Below are 27,355 nucleotides of genomic sequence, written 5' to 3' on the forward strand. Positions count from 1 at the left end.
CATCAACAGAAGAAATAAATATTTTTGTAGGGTTCTATACTAACAGCTAGACTGCTAGTTTTTTAGCAATCTTTGTTAAACGATAAGTTAATCAGGACTTCCCTGGTGGTCCAGTGGTTAAGACTCTGTGCTCCCAATGCAGGGGGCCAGTGTTCGATCCCTGGTCAGGGAGCTAGATCCCACATGCTGCAACTACAAAATCCCACATGCTGCAACTAAAAAAAAGAAGATCCACACGCGGCAACAAAGATCCTACGTGCTGCAACTAAGACTTGGCGCAGCCAAATAAATCAATAAATATTAAAAAAAAAAAAAAAAGTTAATCACTTGGTGCTTTCAATGTAGGATATTCCATTTTAGAATTAAGAACACAAGGAAAATCATAGGAAAAAAATAAAAGCTTTAAATGGTAAAAGCCAAATGCTTGGTTTGTGAGCATATATGGTGATCACTCTACTAAATGAATTTCTATAAACCTTTTAGTTGGCCAGGCTGTTTCTTTTTCTCTTTAAAGGTTTGTTTTAATGCTGTTTTCTTTTTCTTCTCACTCTCCATCCTAGTTATTTTTTGAGAAACAGCAGTGTTCAGATTTATCATAATTATTACAGTTCCATGCTTACTTAGCTTAATGGTATCATCAGTTATACATTACTAGAAAAAAATTCAAAAGGATACTCTTTATGCTCAGTTTATTAAGCTCTGATGCTGTGCTGAATACTGTGTTAGGTGCTGTGTGAATTCAGTAGTATAGGAATTATAGGACATCTATAATTAGTAGGTTAGAGGTTAGCTTATTCAGTCACAGCAGCTTCTTTATAGCATTGCTATTAAATTTTTAATCTTTTGTTTTCTAGATGGCTATTGACCAGGCCCACAGACAGAACGTCTCCTCTCTTTTTCTCCCAGTGATTGAATCTGTGAATCCTTGCTTAATTCTAGTGGTACGTAGAGAAAATATAGTAGGAGATGCAATGGAAGTCCTTAGGAAAACAAAGAATATAGACTACAAAAAGCCACTCAAGGTAATTTAACATTTTCTGTTGTATAATTGGAACTTTTATTCAGAAAATATGTTTAAAGTTTTCCTGTTCATTTTTAGTGTATCTTTGAATCTTAATAAAAGTATATACTTAAAAAATTTTTAGCTATTAATTGCCACACTTTTATTCATAATAAATAACGTGTTGTAGGGTTTCCAGAATATACGTTCACTACTTTACATTCAGTGTTTGCATTAACCTATTTTAGGTTATATTTGTTGGAGAAGATGCTGTTGATGCAGGAGGGGTACGCAAAGAATTCTTCTTGCTCATCATGAGGGAATTATTGGATCCTAAATATGGCATGTTTAGGTATTATGAAGATTCCAGGCTCATTTGGTTTTCTGATAAGGTAAAAAGTCCAACCGTCTAAATTACTTCTATCTATCTATCTATCTATCTATCTATCTGTCTGTCTATATACACCTATGTATATATACCTATATGTTTCAGCTTAACTCAGTAATAAATAAGAGTTATTACTAGATACCTAACATTTTATTTACAGGTCTTCTTTATTACAATTTTAAAAATTGCAAACGTTTGGACTCAGAGTCATCAGAACACATTAATGCTTACCACACATTTCAGATTAGCAAAATAAATTACGGAATGGTCATCCTGAAAATGATGTTGACTGTTCTGCTGAATTAGATTTGAGGATTGAATAAGTACCAGATGAACTTTTCTTCTGGGGAGAATTAATTTATCATTAGGGATCATTGATTTCTCTACCTTATAATTTAGGGCAGAGGTAACTACTCAGCAAACTACAGTCCCTGAAAGTTCTTCCCAGCACATAAAGTCAGTGCCTACTCATTTACATATTGTCCATTGCTACTTTCTAGCTAAAACTGGCAGAGGCAGAGTGGGGAGTTACAACGAGCCCCTATGGCCAACAAAGCCTAAAATATTTACCGTCTGCCCCTTTACAGAAAAAGTTTGCTGGCCCCTGATTTAGAAACTGTAAGTGAAATGGATGGTTCAGTTTGTAGAACTCTGAGTTGAAAGAAATTTGAATTATTTACTATTTGTTCTAAAAACCTTGATGTATTATTTATTTATTCTTCCAGGAGACTGGCTGTCCTTTGTGATGTTAGCAGTCATGATGATCAGTGCCTAGGCTAGTTAATTTATTAAGGGTGGCAAAATGGTGCTACTCTAATTCTAACATTTCTTTTTCATTTTTGTAGCTTGGATACTTATATGTAAAGAAATTTTCTCATGTCTGCTATTTAATCCTTATTAGTACAGTTCATATGGGAAAGAATTCTCTCTGTAGTTACTTATTTTTCAAAAGAATTAGCATGTTCCAGTGGTGACAATTCATTTTTTGATTTTGTTTTCGAATATTATTATATATTCATGGACTTAAACATAGTTGATGTTTTCAGTCTATTGCAGTTGTTATCTTTATTAATATTATCCCATTTTTGTCCAGGGAGAGCTCTTCAACTCGGCACCTGAGTCCTTTTGACACAATCTTAATACTGTTTAGTAGCTTCCTTGCTACCTGGTGTACTTGGTGTGATAAAATGTTCCAGACTTATACATTTATTGCCTAACAATACCAACCTTTCAACCAATATTATGATAACTGAAAATACAGTTGACCCTTGAACAACACAGGTTTGAACTGTGTAGGTTCACTTATACGCAGATTTTTTTCAATAAATACATACTGTGATACTATACGATCCTCAGTTGGTTGAATCTAAGGATGGAGGACCGACTATAAGATTATACTCAGATTTTCGACAGCACAGGGGATCAGCGCCCCAACCCCTGAGCTGTTCAAGGGTCAACTGTAGTTTTGTTTTGTTTTGTTTCATTTTAGAGTATTTTGCAGGGTATTTTTGCCCTTTGAGTATACCCCAGGTGAGATACACAGGCAAATAACTGTGTTTTGATATCACTTGAAATTGGTACACTCTGTATCATTATACCAAGTAGATACACACTTAGGTTAACTTGTAGAATTTTTAATTTTTAAGGATTGCTTGTTTAATTTCAATTTAGTTTTATAGTTATATGAAATTGTTACATAGTTCCAAAGTCAAGTCTACAAAATAAGGTATCTAAAAAAGTCTAACTTTTGTCTCTACCCCCTCCACTGTATTTCCTCCCTCCTCTTAAAGTTATTCTTTTCAAAAGAAATGTTACGGTTTAACCTTTTTTGAAAAAATAAATATAAGTACGTATGTAGTAGTATACCACATACCAATGTCAGTTTCCTGGTTTTAAGTATGGTTATTTAAGCTGTTATTATTGGGGAAAACTGAGTAAAGGGTACAGAGGAATTCTGTACTATTTGTGTAATTTCTTGTGAGTGTTAAAGTATTTGAAAATAAGAAGTATTTTTAAAAAGAAGTGCTATACTATACATATTTTTTTCTCCATCAAGAAAGGGTATTTTATTTTACATGAGAAATTAAAGCATGTTTACATGTTGTTGTGATTAATTACTCAGAAAGTAGAAAATCAGCCATGCAGGAGGGGATATCAGCTGCAGGAGCACAGTCCTTAAGTTGTGAAGAAAAGATGGAGATGAGTATGCTAGTGGAGGATTGACTCCAGTCAGACACATAGATCCATAATATCATGAGAGAAAGCCAAGTATATATATGTAAATACAAATCTTCTGGTAGATTTGATGGTGGGAGGTTGTGAAAGTTCTCTTAGAATTATTTCTACTTTACAGTGAAATAAGACGCAAGTTTGTTAGAAAGTTCGAATGGGGGAAGGTTGTTAGAGGTTTGAAGAAGAAAGGAGAAAGTGAAATAATCACTTAGGGGAGTGGGAAAATAAGATGACCATGTAAATAAATACAGGGTTAGACTGGCGGCATTGGAGGCCCATTTGAAACTTACGTTCATGAATTTTAAAAGGAGACCAATCAACATGGTTGTGTTTTTTTTCTTTAGTCACATTTAGCTGCTTAGGTAGAGGTGAAAATGAGACAGACAGTTGATTTAACTAGGTTGTGGTTTTAGCAAGTGAGTATAAACAGAAGGGAAGAAAGGGCAGGGGAATGATTATCTTGATGGGTTATGGAATTTAAGCTTTGTAAGGAGGAAAATGTAATGACTTGGTTGGGAGGTGATGATTTTTTAAAATGTAGTGTGGTTAATGGATTGTAGTTGCTGGTGGAGTTGAGTTGTAGTGTGAGTCAAAGTATTGGGGGGGCGGTGAGTTACAAAGTAGGAAATGATGGTCAGATAGGGGATGCTTAAAATTTGGATGGTTGCATTTAAATATAAAATATGACCATGGGAATGGGTGTCTGAGATGTGATGGGAGGACAAGACTGTTGGAAAATTGCAGTTCAAGGGACTGAGAGGCTAGTGTGTTGGATGCCTTTTTTGGCCCGGGTATTGAAATCGTCAAAAACGATGGCAGGAATAGTGGTAGAAAAAGAAAGCAAAAGATAGTGCCAGAATCTGTGAATGAGTGCACTGTGAATGTCTTTAGATGCCAGCATAAGGAACAGTAGCAGGGAAATGGTCAGTTGGCATGTGTTTCACAGAAGCTGGGATTTTAAGAAGGCAAATGGAAGGAGGTCTAGAAGGAGTGAAGAGCCAGGAGACCTATCTCTAGGCCTGGTTGTATGAGGGGTTGGAAGGTTAAACAAACACCATTTATTATGAGCTGCAGGGGAAATAGCATCCTCAGGAGACAGCCTTGTTCATTTAGAAAAGGGGTGGGCTTCCCTGGTGGCGCAGTGGTTGAGAATCTGCCTGCTAGTGCAGGGGACACGGGTTCGAGCCCTGGTCTGGGAAGATCCCACATGCCGCGGAGCAACTAAACCCGTGAGCCACAACTACTGAGCCTGCACGTCTGGAGCCTGTGCTCCGCAACAAGAGAGGCCGCAATAGTGAGAGGCCCGCGCACCGCGATGAAGAGTGGCCCCCGCTTGCCACAACTAGAGAAAGCCCTCGCACAGAAACAAAGACCCAACACAGCCAAAAAATAATAAATAAATTAATTAATTTAAAAAAAAAAGAAAAGGGGCAAGGAGAATTTGGAGAAGTTTAGGATATAGGCAGTTTTCCAAATGATAGATTGTGAGTTCCAGAACAGAGAAGGGGTTTGGTGGAGCAGGGACAGTTAGTAACATTGTGTCAGATTTTAGGGCCTGTCCACTGCCACATGGAAGTGGGATTAGGGACAACCTGTGAGTTTTTAGGCCTCCTTTGTTGACAGTCAGGCATGTAAGACATGGTTGAATAGTCGTGATGGCCTCTGAGGTAGGTGGGCAATCTGTTCAAATTATGGTCTCTTTCTTGGCACTGATCTCTTAGGGCAGTTTGTAGTGGTGTAGCAGATAGAATTTGAAGAGGGTCCATGGGGCGGAGGCCTGTCTGCCGGGAACACAAAGAGTTCTATGGGCCTCTATTCAGTTCTGCAGAAAGGTAATGTTTTGAGACCAGGGGAGGGGCATTCGTAACAAGCTTTATTGTGGATCTTTGTGGGTTTTTTTGGCCGTGCCCTTGCGGCATGCGGGATCTTAATTCCCCAACCAGGGCTCAAACCCGTGCTCCCTGCAATGGAAGTGCGGAGTCCTAACCACTGGACCAGCAGGGAATTCCTTGTGGATCTCTTATACCTTTTCAGTTATATCTTGATTTGAGCAATAGGAGCCGCATAGAGCTGGCTCTTCTTCTGTGTACTTTTGACATGTCCCCATTATTCTTTAATTATTCCTTACATTTGGTACAGAAAATGTTCCAGGCTCATTTTGTGTTTTCTCTACCCCAGTCCTGGCATTAGCCATTTCTCCTAAGAGCCCTGACTTCCTTAAGTATAAAATGGTATTTAGAAATCAAGTTCTGGATGCTAAGTGTACTCATTGCTACCAAGGAGTCATTGCTTTCAGAGTCTCACAGCAGACAGAACTAGGAACTATATGTATGTATACAGACATGGCATACATCTCCTGGTTTTCAACATGTATGGATATTTATATATATGTATACATGTACACACACATATATGTGTGTGTATATATATACATACACACATGTTAAAAACCATGAGATGATACTGATACCTCTAATTCTATACAAACACCACAGAGTTTACTTTAGCCTTCTCCCTTTCCATTTTATGTGACTTAAATCACTAGTGAGAAACTTAACAGCCATCATCTTCCAGGTTTTACTCAGTAAGTAGCTAGTCTTCTGGTTACATTGGCCAAAAGCTTAGCCCCAGACACACTGGACCACCTCCTCAGAGAAGGTGTAGGAAGGAGGGAGGAAGGCAGAGGGCTATATGTTCTTTTTAATTTAATATTATTTTTAATGAGGTGAAATTCACATAACATAAAATTCATCATTTTAAGCATTTTAAAATGTACAATTCATTGGCATTTAGTACATTCACAGTGTTGTGCAACCATCGCCACTCTCTAGTTCCAGAACATTTCATTACCTCAAAAGGAAACCTGTAGACATTAAGCAGTTTCTCCCCATTTCCTTCTCCCTTCAGCTTCAGACAATCACTGCTTTACTATCTATCTCTGTGGCTTCGTCTATTCTTGATATTTGCTGTTAATGGAAACCATATAGTGTATGGCCTTTGGTGTCTGGCTTCTTTCACTTAGGATAATGTTTCCAAGGCTCATCCATGTTGTATCATGTGTCAGTACTTCATTCCTTTTTATAGTTGAATAATATTCCATTATATAGATATACCACATTTGTTTATTCATTCATCAGTTGATGGACATTTGGGTTGTTTACCTCTTTTGGCTAAATATTGTGAAAAGTACTGCTGTGAAAACTTGTGTACAAGTTATTGTTTCCAGTTCTTTTGGGTATATACCTATGAATGGAATTGTTAGGTCATGTGATAATTCTGTTTGACTTTTTGAGGAACCACCAAACTGTTTTCCACAATGGCTGTACCGTTTTACATTCCCATCAGCAGTACATGAGGATTACAATTTCTCTACAATCCTGGTCAACATTTGCCACTTTCCTTTTAAAAAATATATGTATATATATATTTTTAAAAATATAGTTTATATATGTATTTCTGTATTTTTCTTATTATGATAGTGGGTATGAAGTGGTATCTCACTGTGGTTTTCTAAAATGAATTTATTTATTTATTTATTTATTTTGGCTGCACCGCGTCTTAGTTGCGGCACGTGGGATCTTTGCTGCAGCATGTTTACTTGTGGCATGCAGGCTTCTTAGTTGCAGCATGCATGTGGAATCTAGTTCCCTGACCAGGGATTGAACCTGGGGCCCCCTGCATTGGGAGTGTGTAGTCTTACCCACCAGACTACCAGGGAAGTCCCTCTCATTGTGATTTGATTTGCATCCCCTACTGGCTAATGATGTGCTTGTTTGGCCATTTGTATGCCCTCTTTAGCAAAATGTCTTTTTAAGTCTTATACACTTTTTCAATTGGCTTGTTTTTCTTTTTGTTGCTGAGTTTTAGGAGTTCTTTTATGTATTCTGGATACTAGACCCTTGTCAAATATATGATTTGCAAATATTCTCTCCCAGTGTATGAATTATCTTTTTACTTTCTTGCTAATGTCCTTTGATAACAAAAGTTTTAAATTTTGGTGAAGTCTTTTTTTTTTTGTCTATTATGTTATTGCTTGTGCTTTTTGGTGTTACAACTAAGAAACCATGGACAAATTCAAGGTCATGAAGATTTACCCCTGAGTTTTCTTGTAAGAGTTTTATAGTTTTAGCTGTTATATTTAGGTCTTTGATCTATTTTGAGTTCATTTTTGTCCATGGTGTGAGGTAAGAGTTCAACTTCATTCTTTGCATGTGAATACCTGGTTGTCCCACCATTGTTTGTTAAGTCTTGGCACCCTGTTGAAAATTAATTGACTGTAGCTATATGGATTTATTTCTGGACTCTCAATTTTATTCCAGTGGTGTATATGTCTATTCTTATGCTAGTACTACACTGTCTTATTTACTATAGCTTTGTAGATTTTAAAATTGGAATGTGTGAGTTCTCCCACTTTGTTCTTCTCGTTCAAGATTCTTTTGACTATTAGCGGTCCCTTACAATTCTGTATGAATTTTACAGTTAGCTTTTCCATTTCTGCAAAAAAGGCCATTGAGGTTTTGATAGAGAATGCATTGAATCAGTTTGGGAAGTATGGCCATCTTAACAATACTGTCTTCTAGTCTATGAACATGGGATGTCTTTCCAGTTATTTAGGTCTTTTAATTTCTTTCAGCAATGTTTTGTAGTTTTCAGTGTACAAGTCTTACACTTCCTTGGTTAAATTTATTTCTAAGTATTTTATTCTTTTTGATGCTATCATAAATGGAATTATTTTCTTTATTTTTGGTTCATTGCTACTGTGTAGAAATAGAGCTGATTTTTTGTGTGTTGATCATGTGCTGAATTCATTTATTAGCACTAATAGTTTTGTGCATTCTTTAGGATTTCTGTATACAAGATCATGTCACCTATAAATTCAATAGATTTAATTTTACTTCTTTCTTTCCAATTTATGTACCTTTATTTCTTGTCTAATTGCCCCACCTTGAACTTCCAGTATGCTTTCAAATGCAAGTGGTGACAGTGGACATGCTTCTCAATTTTTCCTGATCTGAGTGGAATGTCAACTGTGGGTTTTTCATAAATACCTTGAATCATGTTAAGGAAATTCCCTTCTATACCTAGTTTATTGAGTTATTTATCATGAAGGGGTGTTGGATTTTATTCATATGTTTTTTTCTGCATCAGTTGAGATGATCATGTGGTTTCCTTCCTTCATTCCATTATGTGATGTATTACATTGGTTGATTTTCTTATGTTGAACGACGTTGCAATCCTGGGATAAAGCCCACTTGGTCGTGGTGTGTAATCCTTTTAATGTGCTGCTGGATTCAGTTTCCTAGTATTCTGTTGATGATTTTTCTGTTCTTATTTGTAAGGAATACTGCTGTATAGTTTTCTTTTGTGTGTGTGTGTGATGTCGTTGTCTGGCTTTGGTATCATGGTATCCCTGACCTCATAGAATGAGTTAAGAACTGTTTCCTTCTCTTCCATTTCTTGGAAGAGTTTGAGAATGATTGGTGTTAATTCTTCTAAATGTTTGGTAGAATATGGTCTCAGGTTTTTGTTGGTTGGAAGGTTTTTGATTGATGATTCAACCTCTTGTTACAAGTTTCTTTAGGTTTTCTAATTCTTCTAGTGTCAGTTGGTAGTTTGTGTGTTTCTAGGAATTTGTCCATTTCATCTGGATTATCTGTTTTGATGGCATGCAGTTATTCATAGTATTCTCTTATAATCCTTTTTATTTCTCTGAGGTTGATAGTAATGTCCACACTTTCGGTCCTGATTTTAGTAAGTCTTCTCCCTTTTTTTCTTGGTCATTCTAGCTAAAGGTTTGTTAATTCTGTTGATCTTTTAAAAGAATCACCTTTAGGTTTTGTTGCTTTGTGTATTGCTTTTCCATTCTCATTTCATTTATCTCCACTTTAATCTTTATTATTTTCCCCCTCTGCTAGGTTTGGGTTTGGTTTGCTCTTCTTTTTGTAGTTCCTTAGGATATAAAGTTAGGTTATTTATTTGAGAAATTGTTTCCTTTTAATTAACTAATTAATTAATTTTTTTATTTGGCTGCATCAGGTCTTAGTTGTGGCACGCAGGATCTTCGTTGTGGTGCGTGGGCCTCTCTCTAGCTGTGGTGCGTGGGCTCAGTAGTTGCGGTGCACGGGCCCAGTAGTTGTGGCACACGGGCTCCACAGCACGTGGGCTCAGTAGTTGTGGCACGCAGGCTGTCTAGTTACGGCACATGGGCTTAGTTGCCCCGTGGCATGTGGGATCCTCGTTCCCCGACCAGGGATCGAACCTACGTCCCTTACATTGGAAGGCGGATTCTTAACCACTGGGCCACCAGGGAAGTCCTCTCTTTTTTAATAGATGTTTACAAATATAAAAACTTCTTTTTGAGCACTGCTTTCCCTGCATTCCGTAAGTTTTTGTGTGTGTATTTTCATTTTCAGGAGTCTCTAAGTATTTTCTGATTTCCCTTGTGATACCTTCTTTGACCCACTGGTTTTTCTAAGAGTGTGTTATTTAATTTCCACATCTTTGTGAATTTTCCGTATTTCCTTCTGATATTGATTTCTAGTTTCATTCCATTATGTTCTGAAAAGATATATTTTATGATTTTAATCTTTTTAAATGTAGTCGTTTAAAATTTATTGTTTTTCTTTGTTTCCCATAATACCTCTTATTCATCCAGTTTTCTTGTGTTTGTTTCTTTTGTCTTTTTCTTGTGGTTCTTGGCTGTTTATTATTTTAGAGTGTGACACTGAAATGCTACCTAGATACTTTATGTGTATGGGCACTGTGTACTGGCCCTATTCATAGAGTGATTAGGTGGGGGCCTTTCAAGGGCGAACCCTCAAATGTCAGCATGTATAAGTTTTTTATTCTTTGTGTTTACAGGAAAGGTTGTAGCCCTGGCTGTCAGTGTTCTAGTAGTGTTCCAAACACTGGAAAGGGAAGCTAGGATTCTCACTGTTCACTGTACAGACCTTCATTTGATCCCTTTGTTTTTAATGCAGCACCCTGACCATTAGCTACCTCAGATTCCAGAGCCTCTTTTAGTTCATCCTTTCCAAAAAGGCAACGGCCTTTCCACCAAGCATCCTATTTTCAACGCCACTCTAATACCTCTGACTTTCAGATTCTTATGTTTTACTAACTGAGCTACCTGGACTACCTCTGACTTTACAGGTATTAATTGGCACTTCCAGTTCCTGAGCCTATAGGACAGATGAACTTGTTTTTTACTGGCTTTCCTCTACAAGCTACTGTTTCAGTTTTTTCTGCTTTACTGAAACAGACAAACTATCCATTTACTTTTCATATTTTGAAATATTGAAATCTCTTTAGTGCTATTAAACCCTCCCCTATTCTTTTTTTCTTGTGGGTTTATGCCATTTTTATTCCTTTATTCTCACTTAGAGGGATTTCTGGAAGAAGAGAGATTAACACATATTCAGGCTGCCCTACTTAAGAAGGACTTTCTAAACTTCAACACAATGTAGGACATCACAGAAGAAAATGTTTAATTTGACCAATGAAAAATATGGTATAACAAAACATAAAAAGCATATATGTAACAAAGATGACACAGGGTAATAACCCTGACATATGATGAATTCAGATACAAATATATAAGTAAACACTAGCCCCCAAAAGATAAATGGGCCAAGTATACAAAGAGGCATTTCACAAACACACAAATCCCTAATTTTCAGTATCACTAATAGTAAAAAATATATAATAAAACAAGTTTTCATTTTTTAACTCAGAAGTATGTTTTATGTGTCTATGGTATGTGTATGCAGATGAAAATGTGGAAAGATAGTCATTTTCCTGGACTACAAATGGCGATACAAACTAGAACAGTTGCGGAGGAAAAGAGTTTGATAGTATGCTTAACTTTCCTTTGACTTTGAAATTCTTCCTTGCAAAGCAGAATTTCTTCTAAGGAAGTATTCCAAACTATGGACCAAAATATATGCAAAAAAGATGCCCATCTTCTTTTGAAAATTACTAGCTAATTAGAATAATATTTATTGAGCCTTTACTGTGTGCTTCAGGAACTGTGCTAAAAGCATTTTACATACATTATTCCACTTAATCCTCACAACAACCATATGAAATTAATACTACTATTATCTTGGAAACACTGAGGCTAGATAGTGAATGAACCAGGTCTGGAGCCCCAGATCTAGTTTAAAAATTGTTTGCTCTTAATTGTCATGTTTACAGAATTTACTGTGACCATATGTTAATTCTCTAAAGATTACTGGGGTGGGAGAGGTGAGGGGAATAAGCATTGTTTTTAATATTTTAATCTAAATGTCCAACTACAGTTAAAATAGCTAACTTAGTAAGCCATGGAACTTTTATATGATATAATATGCAACCATTAAAAATTGTATTTTGGAAGAATTTTTTTTAAATTAATTAATTTGTTTTTGGCTGCTTTTGGTCTTTGTTGCTGCGTTCAGGCTTTCTCTAGTTGCAGTGAGCGGGGGCTACTCTTCATTGTGGTGCGTGGGCTTCTCACTGCAGTGACTTCTCTTATTGTGGAGCATAGGCTCTAGGCGCATGGGCTCTAGAGCGCAGGCTCAGTAGTTGTGGCGCACGGGCTTAGCTGCTCTGCAGCATGTGGGATCTTCCCGGACCAGGGCTCGAACCTGTGTCCCCTGCATTGGCAGGTGGATTCTTAACCACTGTGCCACCAGGGAGGTCCTGGAAGAATATTTAATGACATAAGAAAATACTTGTGTTGTAATTAGAAAAATGAGAAAGCCTTAAATATAATATGTTTTAAATTATTTTTCTGAACTTATAGTAGATGGAAATACATTAAAAAAATTTTAAATCGTTGTTTTTGGGTGTTTCTAAGTGATTGGATTACAGGTGTTTAATTCATTTTCTTCTTTAGGTTTTTTATTTTCCAAATTTTGAATGTGTATAATTTTTTAAATCAGAAAAAAGTTCTAGTAATCATTTCATTTATTAATGTAATGCTTAATGATGTGAAAATGATTCTATTTCTGGGGAAAAAGCCAGTTGTGAAATTATATGTTTAGTATCATCTCAACTAGATTTTAATTTTGTTTGTCCCAGAAAATACATTGAATGGAAATGTGCAAAAATACTAACAGTGATATTGTCCCAGGGAGATGGGAATGAGAATGAACTTTTTTCCTATTATTCATTACTTTTTTCTGTATCTCCAAAATTTTCTACCACAAGTATGTGTTTTTGTAATCAGAGAAAGTTTAATATTTTAACTTGGAGAACAAGTCTTTACTTATTTTTCCTTTATAATTTTAGACATTTGAAGACAGTGATTTGTTCCACTTGATTGGTGTTATCTGTGGATTAGCAATTTATAATTTTACTATTGTGGACCTCCATTTTCCTTTGGCTTTGTATAAGAAACTGCTAAAAAAGAAGCCATCTCTGGATGATTTGAAAGAACTAATGCCTGATGTTGGGAGGTTAGTTGTAAAAAGTGGCAAGAGTGGGGTTTAGAAAATAGGAAATGGGGAATGTTCAGAAGCTTTCCTTTTAGGAATAATTATGTTTCTGTTGTTCTTGTTGAATTTCCAAAATAAACTAATAGCCCTTCTAATAAAGGAAAACCCATTGTGTTACTCAGACTGAGAATTTTCTACTGAAAGCGTTATGTGTATAAAACCATGTACTGAATTTTTAGTTTAACAATACTTTGTGAATATCTGATAATAAATTTAGGAAGGTAATGTTTCCTGAATGTAGTTAAATGATTTATTTGGACTTTTACTTCTAATCACCTTCATTCCTACATGTAATATGTAAAGTTTCTTTTTATTTATTACATAAAATGGAATAAAAATTGTATATAAATAAGAACAAGTGTTGAAAATGGGTGGATACATGCTTTTGTATTCAAAGCAAGAGATGAAAGCCTTAGAGTAGGTTTTTTTTTTCTTCAGCATTGTTTATAAGATTGCCATTGTACCTCCACCATTCTGAAACAAATATAAAAGTACAAATTAACAAAAGGATTTGATCAAGAATGAATGAGAAATATATACTTTAGTCATAAGCAAAATAGTCAAAATACTCAATAATATTTTACTTCAAAGAAACATATATATTGTTTTTCAGAAGCATGCAACAGTTACTGGATTATCCAGAAGATAATGTTGAGGAAACATTTTGTCTTAATTTTACGGTAAGATGGAAAGACATAGAGTAGCCTGAGTGTTCATCATCCTTTTTATTTATCAGCTGTGCCTTATGGTTTTTCTTTATTTTGATGGATGGAATTCTTAAAGAACCCTTTAGCTAACATTTATTGAGCATTAACTATATGCTAGTCACAGTACATGCATTATTTCATTTAATCCTCATAATCCCAAGAGATAGGTATTATTATCCTTATTTTACATATAAAGAAAACTGTAAACAATCATCACATTTCAGAGAGAGTATTTGTATCCAGCTCTGTGACTTCAAAACCTATGTTGTTTAACATTATACCAAAGATCTTTACAAATATAGGAGGTCCTCTTTATTCAAGTGTTCATTTTTTGAGTCTGCAATTACAAGAATGTTTACAGAAGCATAGGTTATTGTAATGTGAAAATATTCACTAATGAATTTGCCACCTAAAAGATTAATTCCCACTCAGATATCCCTTTCACACTAACATTCATCCTTGCCTATTATTTAGTCTTACAGTTAGATGCAATACAAATACAAATACAAATACATTGGAATATTATATGGAAAATGAAATTGCAAATCTTGTAAAAGATGCAGAACTTAATTCTCTGAGAGAGGTGTTCAGTAAATCATCCAGTTACATGCAAAGCCATTGACAAATGAGAATCTGGCAGAAGTAGACTAGTTGACAACTAAAGAAGAGAAAATCAGCAAGGATTATAAGTCACTTCAGAAGTAACAATTTCAGTATTATAAATCAGACTCTTGGGAAAATGGTAAAACCTTCAGTTTTTCTTTTTTTATGTCTTTTCTTTTCAAAAACGTTGTGTGTCCCCCACCCCTAAACAGTTCTCTTTATGTTTTTATGGTCAAAGCTGACAAAAGATACCATATTCCGCTATCACACAACTTGCCAAAAAAATTACGTGCCCCCTCAAAAAAGTTTATCCATTCTTTGATCATTTTAAGAATTGGCACAGGGCTTCCCTGGTGGCGCAGTGGTTGAGAATCTGCCTGCCAATGCAGGGGACACGGGTTCGAGCCCTGGTCTGGGAAGATCCCACATGCCGCGGAGTGACTAGGCCCGTGAGCCACAGTTGCTGAGCCTGCGCGTATGGAGCCTGTGCTCCGCAACAAGAGAGGCCGCGATAGAGGCCCGCGCACCGCGATGAAGAGTGGCCCCCACTTGCCGCAACCAGAGAAAGCCCTCGCACAGAAACGAAGACCCAACACAGCCATAAATAAATAAATAAATAAAATTAAAAAAAAAAAGAAGAATTGGCACATAGTTTAGTTATAAGAAAATTTGATAGATTTAGGGGAAATAAGTTAATTTATTTTAGTAATGTTTAATTGTTTTCAAGAAAAAAAATCCTCCTTGGACTTCTGTTTACTATGAAATTTTAGTTCTCCTTTTCAGTTGATTCACTTACAACCATGTCAGTTATCATTGAATCTTTACTGATCATCTCAATTGACTGAAACATTGGGTTCCAAGCAATTTAATTTCTGATTTATCAATCACCAAGTTTGTGAATGCTTAGTATATTTAAGAACTGTGGTAATTGAAACATTCCTTCCTATTACCATTTCTTTCCTAGACGTTCAGTGGCTCTTTATTACTTGTAGAATAATAGCTTTATAATGGACTTCAAAGACCTTTGTAATCTGGCTTTCTTTCTAACTTTCAATGTATCCTTCCATTCATACTACATTTTGTCATGTCTCACAATATTCTTTTATATACCTTACCATCCCTGTTTTTTAGGGGCGTACTTTTTTTTGATATTTGCTCTCATATCTATTCTTTTGTTCAATCTCTGTCCTCAGTCAGAAATTTCCACCCTCTCCTAATCTTTCAGAGCCCTACTTGCCCTTCTAGGTGCTTTTCAAATGACATTTCTTCCTCAAGGTTTTTAATACTTCCTCTAGTTAGAAGTAAGTTTTCTTTCTTCTGTGGTCTGATAGTATTTTGTTCATGTCTCTATTATAGCATTTATTTTATTATAATGAGTTGTTTACATATCACATTTCTCTTCTTTTATTAGATAGTAAACTCCAGAGCAGGGATTTATTCATCTCTTACCATCCCACTCCCACCATAGTGTTTTATAGACAACAGATACTAAAAAAAATGTTTTAAAAGAAGAGGATAGTATTCCAAAAAAAAGGGAATAGGAAGAGGAAAGATTCAAAGGTGGGAATGGTAACATTTATAGGAAAATGAGCACACTAGTAAGGGAAATAAAAAGTTTCAAATAACCGACTCTTTATAGACCAAATTAATGGCAAACTGGAAAAACAACCTGTAATTAAGAATGCAGCAAGGAAGAATTCAAGAGTAGCAGCTATCATGTGGGAAGAATGCATAGCTAGTCTAAACTGAATGCATTCTGACTTGGAGTCTTTCACTTGTCGGTGGAAAACATCCTTTCTAATATTTTACTCCTATAGTGACCCTTCTGAAGTTTTACACATGATAAATACTCAGTTTCATGTTTTTAACAAACCAAACACTTGTTAATTTGTAATTAGTTAGTCAAGGTAGGATTTCAAACTGCCAGAGAAGAGGAAGATTTCTAGTTGTGGCTTTATGCAGAATTCACAAATAAGCTTATGGTAGCAGAATTTTACCGCAAATTTATTACTTCTTATATTTAATGAGAGAAAGGTAGATTATAATAATAGGTTATTAAAATAATCTAATAAGTTTTGAGTCTGACATTGACTTTTTTTAAAAATTTAAATTAATAGATCACAGTTGAAAACTTTGGTGCAACAGAAGTGAAAGAACTGGTTCTAAATGGTGCAGACACAGCTGTTAACAAACAAAATCGGTAAGTGAATTATAAGCAGCATCAGTGGTAGTAAAAAGATTCAGTAGGCATTTTCTTCTGTATTTAGAAATATGTCACAACCTTAAGTTTTTACTCAGATAAAACTTATTTTGAATGGTAAGGACGTAATTAATCTTCCTTTTGCTCCTTTTAAGATATTAATAAAGGGATTAAAAGATCATTAACAACAAGAACAAAGAGAAGGGAGAGGAGGCAACAGCAAACATATTTTTGGAAGCTAGAAACCAGTGGTGCCTGACTTGAGCCAGCCAGAAAAAGCTGCAACATAAGATGGACTGGGAGCCAGGAAGGCAGTCAGTTCATGTTGCAGAACAAAGGCTCAGGCATTGAGAATAAAAAACAGGTTAAAATGTATATGTATGTGGAGTTTAAGGGGAAGCTGGAAACAGAAAGATTGGCTGTTATAAGAAGCAGTTAGAAACCCATTTCCCTTAGTACACAAGTAGCTGGCAACTTCCCCTCTCCAGCATAGGCAGATTGGAAATTTACATTCTGGGGAGATTGAACTAAAGGAACTTTGGATTTGAGGGCAGTTAGGCACAGCCAGGGACAAAGGGCTGAAATGAAAACAGGGAGATTAAGTGACAGTCTACAGCTCCCTCTTCCTTGACACTCTATATTGGAGGATTCTTCTCTGGGAAAACTGCCTAACTTTTAAATGTAAATGAATAACCAAAGATCAGTAGACATTTAAGAAAAGACCAAAACAGTGAAAAAGAATGCCAGGGAAACACAGTGTAGGATGAAAAACAAAACTTCAATGAAAATTGAAATCAGTATCCTCAAGATGGTAAGAGTAGCATCCATAAGGATACTATGAAAAACTGAAAAAAATTCACTGAAGGAAATGGAATGAATGAAATTTGTCAAAAGAAATGGTACGAAAAAAAACTTCCCAGAACTGAATGACATGCCTTTTAAGATGAAAAGCATGGGAACTGAAAAAACATATGCCAAGGGAAAAATACATGAAATTTCAAAACCCAAAGAAAAAGGGACCCTAAAACCTTTCAGAAAAAAAAAAGCAGACCATACACAAAGAATTAAGAATCAAAATAACATCAGACTTCTAAAGAATGACACTGAAGCTAGGAGATCAAAATTCTGGGAAAAAATTATTTTTAACATAGAATTCTATATTGAAACTATCAAGTATGTGGTGTATAAAAACATTTTTATACATGCAGAGTCTCAGAGAATTTACTTCCAACGCATTTTTCTTAAGAAGTTACTGGAGGATGTGTCCTATCAAAACAAGGAATTGAACCAAGAACGAGGAAGACAGAGGATCCAAAAAAAAAAAAAATAGGAGAGACAAAGAGGAACAGCAGTGTGTACATGATTTAGAAAGAGCAATCAATCTGCAGTAGATCAAGAAGATGGAGGGCTCCAGGAGGAATGTCTTCAGGAGAAAAATGCAACCTAATATATTTGAATGAATCTAGAGATTGACATTTCTGTTGAAGCTGGAGATGAGGTAGCAACCTAAGGGAAACAAAAGTTCTTTTTAAGAAAAGTAATCATAGAATATTCCCTAGCTGAATATTTATAATCATAAAAATGTTAACAATAAATATTGAACCAATATTCAGTATTCACTTCACCAGATAATATTTATAATTGTAAATCAAGGAATAACAATGGAACTGTGTTGTTGAAGTTTGAAGGTAAATATCAGAAGGAATAGCAAAAATAGTTAACAAATAGTTGTCTTCAAATTGCCAGGGACTTGATCCAAATGATTATAATCCTGATTCTACTACTTAGAAGCTGTATAACTAAGTTTAGGTAAATTAGTTTATGTCTCCATGCCTCATAGTCTCTTTTTCCGTAAAATGGGATGGTAAATTATACATACGTCATGGGGTTATTTTGAGGATTAAATGAGGCGATAATCTTAAAATGCTTAGAATAGTACCTAGCACATGTATGTGCTCAGTAAATGTTGGCTGTTGGGATTATTACTGTTTGACATTTTAAACTGTATATACTTCTACTTTGATAAAAAATAAAGCTGTTTTAAAAATGTGAAAAAAATGTAGGTCTTTCTACTTACCCTTTAAAAAAAATCTTGGTTTTGAAAAACTTTGACTATGATTTAGAAAGATTGTTTTTTTCAGCTTTTAAAGTTTCTATTGTTGGACTAATTCTTTAAGTTTCTAACAAATATTGTTTCCCATAGATTATTTAGTTTAGAAGTAATTTAAAGAATTTTGATCTTTGCACTGCCAGTCCTAGTTACATAATGGAAGTGTTGAAGGCAAAAATGTTAGCACATAAAACAATTTAACCTTTTGTACTTGAGACTTAACTAGTATAAATTTGACTTTCTAATTAGATTAATTATAAAGTTATGCCTTACAAAATTATCTGTGTCTTCTCATCAGAACCTTATGCTGATAAGCATATGCTATTATTAATTTTTCCTTAGGGCCCCCCAGTTTTATAATGTCCTCCTTTAACCTTTTTTTTTTCCCCTCTTTGTAAATTCAGTTTGGTATTATTTTAAACTTTGCTAAAATGATTATCTGTAGATGACTAAATTTACCAGTATTCCCATTTATAGAATCATCCTTTTTAATTTGGAAAACAAGAGTATGAAATATTGAAATCCTCTAGTACCCATTTCTCATTATTGGTTTGACCAGATAGCTCATAAAGTGTTTGTGTCTATCAGAACAAATTGAATAAAATTGTAGTTCTAATTATGGGTAAAGGGGTTTCCTTTTTTCATCATGGTTTCCTTTTGTATCGTAACAGGAAGAAAAGCATCAAAAGTGTTCATGTGTATGTGTGTATTTATATGTATGTGCACATACATTTGAAAAGAAACTGCACTTGTAATCTTTAATGATTATCCTTAAAGAATACTTAGTGTCCCTCTTGGGTTTTTAGTTTTTTAAATAAATTGTGTTATCAGATTCCTTGAAACCCAAGGAAAAACAGACTGTAGTCTGTCAAATAGTCTGAATCCCAAAGCTCTCATTTTTTTTTTGTCACCTAGTATTTTTAAGAGGTTATTCTTTTTAGGGATGTATGTGGAATGGTACATATAAATTCTGAATAATTTGTGAATAATTTTAAAATATTTTTGATAGCCATTTGTATCATCATTCTCCCCATTAGGAAATGAAATCTTTCACTTAGAAATAGCCTAAGAATGGCTGTAAATGAGAGATTGTACATGCCTTATAGATATACCAGATTTTTGTATAGAAAGAATAATAGACTTCTTCATAAAGACTTTGTCCCTTTGAACCTTACTCATACTTTCTCAGTTTTATACATAAGTAGCAAAAAGTACAGCTGCATTCAAAGTTTTAATAAGACTTCAATATGTATTCTCTATAAAAAATGATTTTTATATTCTGTGCATGTGTGCTTTTTCATTTCTAGGCAGGAGTTTGTTGATGCTTATGTGGATTACATATTCAATAAATCAGTGGGTTCTTTATTTGACGCTTTTCATGCGGGCTTTCATAAGGTCTGTGGAGGAAAAGTCCTTCAGCTCTTCCAGCCTAATGAACTACAAGCAATGGTTATTGGAAATACAAATTATGACTGGAAGCAACTGGAAAAGGTAGGGGAAAACAAATCTATGATATTGTTTAAATGGAAAGGCAAAAGGAAAACATGGCTTGTTCTTGCTCTTTCATTTATTATTTTCCATTTTACACTATTTAGTACTATCGTTTTTATAGGAAAACACTGTACCCTTCTTACTCCACAATGAATGAATTTTAATTGTATGAATTAGATAGCATTTTTGTATCTCTGGTATTGGTGGTATTCATATAGAAAAATGTTATCTATGACAGAGGCTGAATAGAAGCCCCAGCTAAAACTGAATGGGTTTTCATTCTGCCTCAATCCTAGGAAAACCATTATGAAAAGCACTCACAGTGATTAAGATCTTTGTTTCCTTTTTTTTCTGATTCTTCTCAATGTTAAATTTTTTATCAGAGAATAAATAATACTCATGATCTTCATTACTGATGCCTTAACCAATACAGGAAACTTTAGGGAGAAGATTGGGAATTTTTAAACAACTTTTTTTCTTTTCCTTCTTTTCTATACAAGTAATTCTCAGATATTTCTTCAGATAAACATTTAGTAAAAAGTGCTAGGTTAGATCAACTTTAAGAAAGATGTATGCAGGGTTGATCTGTACATTTTTCCGTCTTTGTAATCTAGCAACCTCTGATACAGCTTTTGCATTAGTAGTTCTATACTGTATACCTATTAAGTTAGCTAACATAAAAAAATATGTTACTAAGTCTAACAAGGATACAAGCATTGGGAACTTTCATACATTGCTGTTGAGAATACAAATGATACAGCCACTTTGGAAACAGTTTGACATTTTCTCATAAAATTAAACATATATTTGTTACATTCTCTAGCAGTTCCATTCCTAGATATTATGTTCACACAAAAATCTGTAAACAAGGGAGGAAAGAGGCATTTTTGTTTAATGGGTACAGAGTTTCAGTTTTGCAAGATGAAAAGCTTCTGGAGTTGGAAAGTGGTGATGGTTGCATGTAATGCCAATGTATTTAATGCTACCAAACTGTACACTTTAAAAAGGTTAAGATGATCAGCTTCAGGTTATGTGTATTTTACTACAAGTTTTTTTTTTAATTATGTTTTAAAAAATCTGCAAACAAGTCAAAAACTGGAAACAACGCAGATGTCCTTCAGTGGGTGAATGGATAAACTAACTGTGCTGCATCCATACAGTAGAATACTACTGTGTGTTAAAACAGAAGGCATAATTGACACATGCAACACCTGAGATGACTCTCAGAGTCCTTATGCTGAGTGAAAGAAGTCAGTCTCAGAGAATTACATACCATAGGATTCCCCTTACATGACATTCTTGAAAAGCCAAAACTATGGTGAACAGGGGCTAGGGATGGAGAGAGTGTGACTGCAGAGGGGTAACACAAGAGAGTTATTTGGGGTGATGGAATTGTTCAGTATCCTGATTGTGGTGGTGGTTTATCTACACATGTGTTTAAAACTCATGGAACTATACACACATCAGAAAAAGTCAATTTTACTGTGTAATAATTCAGGGAATAAAATTTTTAAATTAAAAAAAAAATTAGGACTTCTGGTTAGACGTATTGGAATAAACACATTTTTCTCTGCTCCCTCCCAAAATCTCACTAGAATGACAATAAAGGAATAAAAATAGCAATAACCACCCCCCCCCCAAAAAAAATACAGTGAGCAAGAGAAAAAATAGTTTTGGAAGATAGAAAGTAGGTGGATGGGGACTTCCCTGGTGGTCCAATGGTAAAGAATCCGCCTTCCAATGCAGGGGACGTGCGTTTGCTCCCTGGTCAGGGAACTAAGATCCCACATGCCGCGGGGCAAATAAGCCCGCCCGCCACAACTACTGAGCTCACGCGCCTCAACAAGAGAGCCTGCACGCCGCAAACTACAGAGCCCACATGCTCTGGAGCCCCTGCGCCACAACTAGAGAGAGAAAACCTGCACGCCACAACTAGAGAGAGACCCGAAGAGACAGTGCACCATAACGAGAAGATCCCGCATGCCTCAACAAAGATCCCGTGTGCTGCAGCTAAGACCCAATGCAGCCAAAAAAATAAGGAAAATAAATAAATAAAATAAATATTTTTAAAAATAGAGAGAATAGGTGGATGAGTTGAGTGACTTAGAACAAAGAAAATTGAATTCGAAGCCTCCAGAGGGACAGGGTTGTCAAGAGGCAACCTGTGTCACACTGTAGAATCTCTGAAAGGCTCAGGAATTGGTACATCATGCTACTGTAATGGCAGGGATGCAGGGCAGGGCTAAAAGCAATAGGATTACTTCAGAGGTAATTTAAGGAATTATTAGGCCTCTCACATCCCCTTTCCTACCCAGCAAAATACAACTCTGGAGAGAGGCTTTAGAATCTGGGAAAACAGGTAGAACTGAAGCTGGCACTCAGAAAGCTGGTAGCCAGGCTTAAATCCTCTAGGAAGGAGATTGAAGATTTCTTTTTGGGGGTAAATTGACCTGCTGAAGAGAAGAAAGCTGTATTGACTTTAAGGATACCCCAGTGGAAATGGACCCCACCTCCAGTCACTCTACAATGAAAACAATGTAATGACCTCTCATCACACTTTAGATCCTACACAGTTTATCCTTCTTGCCTCATCTTCTTTCATTCCTCCTCTCACTCTGCTTCAGCCTTATTGGCTTCTTTGCTGAGCCTAGAACCCTCCAGTCTTGTGGCCTTTCTATTTCCTGTGCCTGGAATTCTCTTCACCTTGGTAATTCCAAATGTTTCTTGCTCTCACTTCCTTTATGTCTTTATATCTTTTCAGAGACCTTCACTGGGTAACTTACTAAAAATTGCACATGTGCACATATACATCCCTATTTCCCTTCTGTGCTTTTATTTTTCTTCTTTGAATTTGACTAAATAAAATTTTACTTAATTGTTTTTACTGTCTGCTGCTCCTTACCCCCCACTACAAATGTAAGCACCATAAAGGCAGGATTTTTTTCTCTTTGTTCACTGCTGTATTCCCAGAGCCTTAGAAGGATACTCAGCAAGTAGTTAAAACCTTGCCTGAAGATATAACTGATAGAAGTGTTCATTCAGTAAGACAAGACATTTTTTTAGTATATTTTAGTGTACTTAGTTTTTTCCACTGTGTATCTGATTCATTATAATTTCATTGATTATGATTTGTGACTTTAAATGCTCTTCTTCATCAGGACTGTGTACACATTTCCCCAGAACCATCTTGAGGTTTAAAAAAAAAAAAAAGGAAAACAGAAAAATCTAGGCATCCTCCTTTCATTTCCCCACTAACATGCTCACAGACTAATTCAAACAAGTTAATACATCAGCTGATTTCTAAAATTCAAACCATTTTCTCCAAACCTTTATAAATTAATAGCAAATATGTTGTGGATTTCTCAAGAGTTCAGTGATTGAGATAATCATGGCTACAAAAAGAGCCCCAAATTCAAGAAGCCCACAAGCAAATATTCATTGAGCCCCTACTGGATGCCTGATACTATGCAACAGATTAGGAAGAGAGCAGTAAATAAGATTGAGACATGGTCTTTGTCCTCTAGTAAGGAAGCTGGACATTAAATAATTGAACTGTGATGAATATAAAGGAAGAGAGTTTAGTGAATGGTATATAAGGAGAAGCCTGACCTAGGGTACAGAAACTGGGAAAGCCTCTCATAGATGGTACTGTTCACCAGGTAAGTAAGAACTTTGTTCACTGAAGTTTCCCCATGGCCCCAAACTTTGACTAAAGCTCATTATATATGTGCTGAATGCGTCAATGAATGAATTAGGTGGCATTTAATCTGAACCCTAAAGGATAAATAGAAATGAGCCTGATGAACAAGGAAAGGAGGGGGTGTGTGTTACAGGGGAAGTATATTAGCTGTTCTGTTGCAAATCACCCCAAAACATAGTGGCTGAAAGATGACAGTGACATTTATTGTCTCACATAGTTTCTGAGGGTCTAGAGTTCAGAGGTGGTTTAGTCCAGTGATTTTAGCTCAGAGGTCTCTCATGTGGTTGCAGTCATAATACTGACTGTTGCTGTTAGTCATCCGAGATTTAAGGATAGAATTTCCCTTCCAAGATGGCTCACTCCCATGGCTGTTGACCAAAGGCCTCAGAATCTCACCATGAGGACCTCTCCATGGGGCTGTTTGAATGTCCTCATGAAATGGCAGCTGGCTCCCCCTCAGAGTGAGTGATCAAAAAGAAGCTAAAGCCACAGAAGTTTTTGTCATCTAGCCTCAGAAGTCATGTATTCTCATATCTACAGTATCCTAATGATCAGAGGTCAGGTCTGTTCGGTGTGGGCGGGGACTACACAAGGGCGTGAACAGCAGGAGGTAGAGATCTTGGAGGGCCGTCTTGGGAACCACCACAGAAAATTACTAGTGTTGCTCTTAGAGCCATTTATTTTTTAAAGAGAAGATAGAATAATACAAAATAATTAGTATGACTTCTGTTCATCAATATCGGGAAAGAAAATTTTATAATTATTACAGATACTTAATTCCATGTTGAACTTTAATAATCCATTAATATTTTAGTAATTCTGGTTTATCCTTTAAATATTAACTTTGGAAGATGATATTACAATCCTATCATGTTCTTTGAATTGGTAGGGGGGAAACATTTCTGCTGATTCATACGTATTTTCTTCCCTTTCCCCTGGAACTAATAGTTACAAAATGCCCAAGGAGTAGTAAGTAATTAACTGAATCACATGAGTTTCAAACACCTGGACAATGTTAGCTTTATGTGCTAAGGAAGCCAGTTTGTCAGATTCGCGATATCCCTTAATATTAATAAAAGGTTGTGTTGTTTTTAGAATACAGAATACAAAGGAGAATATTGGGCAGAACATCCTACAATAAAAATGTTTTGGGAAGTATTTCACGAATTACCATTGGAAAAGAAAAAACAATTTTTGTGTAAGTATTTCTAATTTTGTGTTTTATGAGAACGGAATCTAATAAACTTATTCTCACAGGAGATTAATTGATTCAGTTTAGTGGATAAGGTTTTTTCCTTATTATTCCAAGGTCCTGTTTTTAATTTTTTTAAATCTACATTATTACATGCGTTTTCGTATTTTGAAAGCTAAATGCAGTTAGCTTCCAAAATAGAATTGGTTCTTTCAGATGAAAGAAAACAATTTATAACACTGATTTACAATAAACTAGGGATGTAATTCCTTTTAGAATTTCTAGAAAGATCTCTGCAGTATAGCTCTTTTCTGTGTTCAGTCTTCATTTTCTTTTTCTCTTTGCTTCTGCATGAAAACTTTGGGAATTGGTGTAGAAAATAGAACTCTTCTATTCCAGGACTTCTCTTATTTATAGCCTAATCTGTGTCTGTTTTGCATATCATAGGATGACAGGTCATTCTTCAGTGATTTGAGTTTTGGCTGCCAATTATAAATTTCTGTTTAAAAATGACAGAAACAAGACAAGTAGAACAAGGGATCATAATCAAAACTGCATTTTGTTTATAAACTAGTTCTAAATGGCTATTCTTTTCAAAAAGAAGGTCTCTCAGAATGTTTCAGGGACAATAGTAATTCATGTGTCAAACATTTATTAAGCATCTCCTGTGTGCTAATATTAAGATTACACTTTGAAAGAAAAAATATTGTTTGGATGTGTCTCAAAATCATGCTTCCACAAATTCTGGAGATCGGCTTCCAGTAGAAGTAACATTTCCATTAGAGCAAATGTTACTGTAAAGCTTTGCTGTAGTGATTGTCTTAATAACTTGATACTCCATATTGTTATTTTGATAAAAGTAGTTGGCTCAATGGTTTTTTTCTTGTTAGTATTTTTGACAGGTAGTGATCGCATTCCTATTCTTGGTATGAAGAGTCTAATACTAGTCATCCAGTCAACAGGAGGTGGTGAGGAATATCTCCCAGTTTCCCATACCTGTTTTAATCTTCTGGATCTTCCAAAATATACGGACAAAGAAACTCTACGCTCTAAACTGATCCAAGCTATTGATCAAAATGAAGGCTTCAGTTTAATATAACTTTGGAGTTATAACTGTTCAGTTTACTGCAAAAGCATTAAACTAATTATTAGTGTGTTTTTTTGTGGTGATGAATTCAGCAAGGTGACAGAGGTACTATTATAATTCTTACTTGCAAAATGTTCAATGCAATGAGTATTCATGAAAGCCAAAAAATATTAAAGGAAATGAACAAACTGTGTTAATATTAAACTTACTGTACAGCACCATGGATTTTTTTTTTTTTTTGCCATCTTCCAATAAACATACAAGTATTGTGAATACATGGAAGTTTTACTAACATGAATTTTAAGAGTTTGCATATTTCACAAATGATCTGGTGTGAGTGCATGAAAATGTTGCTTAATTTTTCTTCAATCATGGCTGGAAAACCTTTAACTTTGGCCTGCAATAGTCATTTGATTATTTTTTCATTTTGTAAATACTGTTAAGTTTTGTAATAAAATAGTTATGTTCTGATACCAGTACAGTTTCTATGGTTGTAATTGAACTGAGCTGACTTTTAAGGGTTAAAAATTATTATTTAAACCTTATTCTGAGAATCTATGAAAGCAAAAAATTAGTATGGTGAAAATAGTCTTTGTTTTTTTGCTAGAATACATGTCCTTGTGCAAATCTAAATTACAAATAGAGTTCTCTAAATAACTTATAGTTCTTTCCTTTTGTGACTCGAGATACTATTGATAAATGGGAGGTTATCAGAAAGCTTAATATTTAGTAATGGAAGAACTTTGTCCTACAGTTGCCAGAATACAGTCACTGACTACTATGAGAACCAGTCACTGGGTTATAGCTTTTAAAACTATTGATGCTGCAGGTTGGTAAACAGAATTTTCAGTGCTTTAGAACTATTTACTTGAATTTTAAGAAACATCTTAACAGTTTTATGGTGCTGATGCTTAGTTATCTCCTGTCATTAAATTGTAACACTGAGTGATGCAACACATGTGACTTTCTGCTATAATGCAAATATTTATTTTTTAAATTTATTTTTTAAATGCCATGAAAACTGTTTAATAAAGATTCATTGGTTTAATATTTAAACTTTCATTGGTTCTCACATAAGATTCTAAATTCTTCAAAAAGAGTAATGTCTCAGGGAAGGTCTCTTAAAATTTTGGATTGATAGTTCCCATTCCCATACAAATTCATCT

The 27,355-nt window shown here is 35.2% G+C and overlaps 1 protein-coding gene across 5 annotated transcripts in view; it reads left to right on the plus strand.

Annotated features, from left to right (window-relative positions):
- Nucleotides 1-26,665, plus strand: part of HERC4 (HECT and RLD domain containing E3 ubiquitin protein ligase 4) — a 131,182-nt gene extending 104,517 nt beyond the window's left edge. For 4 of the 5 annotated variants that reach the window (XM_061197753.1, XM_061197767.1, XM_061197759.1 and 1 more), the window contains exons 17-24: nt 855-1,022; nt 1,249-1,392; nt 12,894-13,060; nt 13,713-13,779; nt 16,527-16,609; nt 20,027-20,210; nt 25,006-25,108; nt 25,993-26,665. In XM_061197753.1, coding sequence (XP_061053736.1) covers nt 855-1,022; nt 1,249-1,392; nt 12,894-13,060; nt 13,713-13,779; nt 16,527-16,609; nt 20,027-20,210; nt 25,006-25,108; nt 25,993-26,201 — 1,125 coding nt within the window. In that variant the 3' untranslated portion in view covers nt 26,202-26,665. Of the gene's footprint in view, nt 1-854; nt 1,023-1,248; nt 1,393-12,893; nt 13,061-13,712; nt 13,780-16,526; nt 16,610-20,026; nt 20,211-25,005; nt 25,109-25,992 lie in introns of those variants that run through there. The other variant, XM_061197783.1, reaches the window with a different exon arrangement.
- Nucleotides 26,666-27,355: the final 690 nt, after the last annotated feature.

This window comes from Eubalaena glacialis, chromosome 1 (assembly GCF_028564815.1).
Source record: "Eubalaena glacialis isolate mEubGla1 chromosome 1, mEubGla1.1.hap2.+ XY, whole genome shotgun sequence".
NCBI lineage: Eukaryota > Metazoa > Chordata > Mammalia > Artiodactyla > Balaenidae > Eubalaena > Eubalaena glacialis.